At 39.7% G+C, this 4,589-nt stretch overlaps 1 protein-coding gene across 1 annotated transcript in view; it reads right to left on the reverse strand.

Moving 5' to 3' along the window:
- Window positions 1-4,277: 4,277 nt before the first annotated feature.
- LOC103507347 (60S ribosomal protein L4-like) overlaps window positions 4,278-4,589 on the reverse strand; it is a 16,177-nt gene continuing 15,865 nt past the window's right edge. The window contains exon 5 of the mRNA XM_026822233.1: window positions 4,278-4,484. Within this exon, the coding sequence (XP_026678034.1) occupies window positions 4,278-4,484 (207 nt within the window). The remainder of the gene's footprint in view (window positions 4,485-4,589) is intronic.

Raw genomic sequence — 4,589 nt, forward strand, 5'->3', positions numbered from 1 at the left:
GCGTCGGGGCAGGAGGGGTAAGATGTCGGGGTCCGAGAGTGGGTGCTGAACCAGGGGATAGACCGCTGGGAATGGTAAGTCGGATGGTGTCGGGCATTCCCTTCTTCATCCGACTCGGTTGTTAGGTCTACTATAGGGACGCTAGGGTTAGGCACGGGCACTAGGATGGGCGCTGGTTGGGCGGGCTGGTGAACGCTGATAATTTCAATGCCAGAATCATCGTCCGACACTTCGGGAGAGGAATCTGAGGAGATCCAGTCGAGTTGTAGGTCGGGAGCAAGGGGTGTGCTATCTGCTATGTCGCTAGGACGAGACTCAGTGCTGCTTCCCCCTGCCACCACGGGAACTGGAGGCGCTGCAGGGGCTCCCACTGGAAAGTAAATCAATTAATGTTTGATTTTATGCCACAATCTTCCAACCACAAATGTAAGCCATAGGTGCTCTTAACGGGCACAAAACACTATCTCGTCTCGAAATTTACTCTAACATCATAATATGAATTCTGACCTGTCACTATGAAGATGGAAATTAAAAGTTAGTTTTTAGCTCTTAAGATAATCTTAATAAGTATTTTAGCTTGGGAAAATTTCCGTAGCACATATTAGGTATTTGTATGAATTATTAAATAGGTACATAAGTGAAAAAAAAAATATATATATATTTAAAATCCAACATTAAAACAACAATAATGGACACTTACTTGACAGATTCATCTGGAAGGACGAGGGCCCCGTTGACTGAATACTCAGCACAGACGACCCACTCTGGTTGGGGTCCGGTGCACTAATTTCCATCTCCATCTTGATACTGCTCGGCCCTGACGTAGGTATAGCCGGGGGCGCCTCTATAAACCGGGACCCAGGGGCCGACTCTATAAACCGGGACCCAGGGGCGGACTCTATAAATCGGGACCGCATTCGGGACGATTTGGGTTTCCGATTACTACTTGACCCGCCCGCGCTGAGTGGACTATTGGAGTTATTGTTGTTGTTCGTGTGGTTGTTGTTGTTGTTGTTATGGTGGTGGTGATTCCCTGTGGTGCTACCCGTGTGTGTACCTGAAGAGGAAGTGGTGCTCTGTGGGGGGAGGAAAGACCAGATCAAGAGAGACATGGAAAACTAGTACAGCTTCGCTATACTGTAGTGATAGAAAATAAAAACCAACATCACGGAAGAATAAGCCCAAAACGGAACAGTTCTAGGCTTCAAATGGCCCTTGCAGTAGGTACCTAAGTAAGGTTTGATAGAGGGAACTGTAACTGCTAAGGTCTCATCGTCCCGAAAGCGAAGAGAGAAGGAAGACAGGATAGGAGAAAGCGGACAACGAACCTTATCTATTTAGGATAAAATTCGCCCCCGAGCAGGAATCGAAAGCACGATCTAGTGATTACAAGGCAAATGCGCTACCTTCCAAGTTAACTAGGCTGACTTGTGAAAATTTATAATGAACAATAAATCGAAACACTACACATCATGCACTTCAGAATCCGAAAATACAGTGGCCTAAACTCAAAAATCATAAAACAACAATCATAATGCACTGCACATTTGGTCCTACGAACTCCACACAATGTAATAGAATAGCATGTACAATGGTACAGACACCATATGATTTCCCAAGGTATACAATATTCTAAAATAAAACCTTTGTTTCCAACTTCAACCCAATTAAACCGGGCAACACACATCATGATTTAACATTTAAAATAATTACACACCAAATAAACAATGACAAAGAGTGAGGTGCACTCTGCTTTCCAGTCTAACAAGTAAGTAGTCATCCTTACTACGATGATTCTCAGTTATAAACTAGGATTCTCACTTGGATAAGTCGTAAAAAATGTTATGACTAATTTTCCATCAGTTATGTGATGATTCTCAGTTATAAACTATGATTCTCACTTGGATAAGTCGTAAAAAAATGTTATGACTAATTTTCCATCAGTTATTAGCTTATTAGTTATGAATGTTATGGTTAACACAATGGATGCCAATCTTGTACATACCTAATTAGTTTTACTAATTGGGTGAGGAAATCAGTCATTAGCTTATTAGTTATGAATGTTATGGTTAACACAATGGATGCCAATCTTGTACATACCCAATTAGTCTTACTAATTGGGTGAGGAATTACATTTAATTAGCATGGGAGCCTTTTCTTACAAAATTCCCAAGTGCAGAGTTCAAATTTCTACGACCTTTGTACCTCATTAGATGAGGCCTACTAACGCTATTAGATGCACAGCCCAATTGATGAGTCAGTCTCTCCTTTTGAATGGACAAAATAATAGGCACTAGAAGGAAGGGAAAAAAATGTCTGCCATAATCATAATCCCCAAAATCATATTCTTCCTGGAGTAACTTTTTGGTTCCTACGATACCACATCTTAAGTAACATCTTGAAAAGTAAGTAACCATATCTACAATTCTTCCTCAGCATAAAATAGTTGAAGTAGCCTTGCATAGGGTGAGGAATTACATTTAATTGGCATGGGAGCCTTTTCTTACAAAATTCCCAAGTGGAGAGTTCAAATTTCTACGACCTTTGTACCCCATTAGATGAGGCCTACTAACGCTATTAGATGCACAGCCCAATTGATGAGTCAGTCTCTCCTTTTGAATGGACAAAATAATAGGCAATAGAAGGAAGGGAAAAGCATGTCTGCCATAATCATAATCCCCAAAATCATATTCTTCCTGGAGTAACTTTTTGGTTCCTACATAGTACAATACCACATCTTAAGTAACATCTTCTTGAAAAGTAAGTATTAAGTAACCATATCTACAATTCTTGCTCAGCAATCTCAGCATAAAATAGTTGAAGTAGCCTTGCATAAAAAGCTACCATATGTATAATAGAGAAGAGAAAAAAGTACTTTACTGTTTTCAATTAGCCATTCTAACTTCACTATCAGTGCCAAGTCAAAGTAAAACAAAAATTATCACATATAAACAGTGGAAATGATTCAGAATTATCAATGCCATTTGATATGTAACATGAACCCTTTCCCTGCCTCTAATCATGAACATGATTATTATGCAGCCCAATTGATGAGTCAGTCTCTCCTTTTGAATGGACAAAATAATAGGCAATAGAAGGAAGGGAAAAACATGTCTGCCATAATCATAATCCCCAAAATTATATTCTTCCTGGAGTAACTTTTTGGTTCCTACAATACCACATCTTAAGTAACATCTTGAAAAGTAAGTAACCATATCTACAATTCTTCCTCAGCATAAAATAGTTGAAGTAGCCTTGCATAAAAAGCTACCATATGTATAATAGAGACGAGAAAAAAAAAGTACTTTACTCTTTACTGTTTTCAATTAGCCATTCTAACTTCACTATCAGTGCCAAGTCAAAGTAAAACAAAAATTATCACACATATAAACAGTGGAAATGATTCAGAATTATCAATGCCATTTGATATGTAACATGAGCCCTTTCCCTGCCTCTAATCATGAACATGATTATTATTGTGAATAACATGATATGAAAACATGTACTTCTACAATCACACACATGAAAAGTTTTTCACAATTATACAACAAAACCAATAAAAGCATTGGCATTGGTTTACTCTTGGTTCTTAGGTAGGTTATAAATTGGGTTTATGTTAGGCCAGCCACTCACTATCAGGTAGACCTGACAGATACACCTGATCAGGTCCGGCTGTCAGGTCTACCTGATAGTGTGTGCTGCTCAGGTAGACCTGATCAGGTGTACCTTTCAGGTCTAACTGATAGTGAGTGTCTGGTCTTAGACATTCAGCAGGATTCAAGCATTCAGATTCTGATTGAAGAGGCTCTCAGCAGTCAGCTTCAACTCAAACAATAATGGGCAGGACCACACTTAGTTGATTAAACTAGGCTTGACTTTAAATTTTGGATTAAGCAAATCTGATTGGCTAATTTGAGATCAAGCAATCAGATTATTTAATCCAAGATTTCAACAGTTGGGTTAGTAGTTGAACACATAGTATAGCTTCACTATACTTGTAGTGATGGATAGGAAGTAAGAAACGAAGTGAGCATAAGTGTCAATATAGCGATTTTTCTATTAATCTGTTTGCCCACATATCGAATTTTGACAGATTTTGATGAAGCAAAACGCAAAAATATTCAAGATCGTCTGCTTAAAGTAGCGGGTTCGATTCCCGTCCTCCTCTCTTTAATTTTAATTTGGGAATTACCGGGAGAATTCAAAATAATCGTAATTATGGTTCAAAAAAGATAAACCGAAAAAGATGTGTGTGTGTGTTTTTTATTATTATTTATTTACGGAGAATCTCTTACCTTCTTCTTGATTTTGCCGGCCTTCTCAGCGTAGATGGCGGCCTTCTTGTCTCGTAGGGAGAGGGGCGCCGGCTGTTTGGCGGCCGGTTTCTTGCCGGCGGCCTTATTCTTGGCGCGCAGCTTGGCTTGTTGCGCCTTGCGCTCCTTGCTGATCTTCAGCATGATCTCGTACTTCTTGGGTACGGGCAGCTGCGAAGTCAAACGAGATGAGATTAGACATCGAAGAAAACAATGGAAATTTCTCAGTTGCTCAAGGTAGAAATAGAAAAACACTACCACCACCACGTAACGTGA

The sequence above is a fragment of the Diaphorina citri genome, unplaced genomic scaffold (assembly GCF_000475195.1).
Source record: "Diaphorina citri unplaced genomic scaffold, Diaci psyllid genome assembly version 1.1 scaffold306, whole genome shotgun sequence".
NCBI lineage: Eukaryota > Metazoa > Arthropoda > Insecta > Hemiptera > Psyllidae > Diaphorina > Diaphorina citri.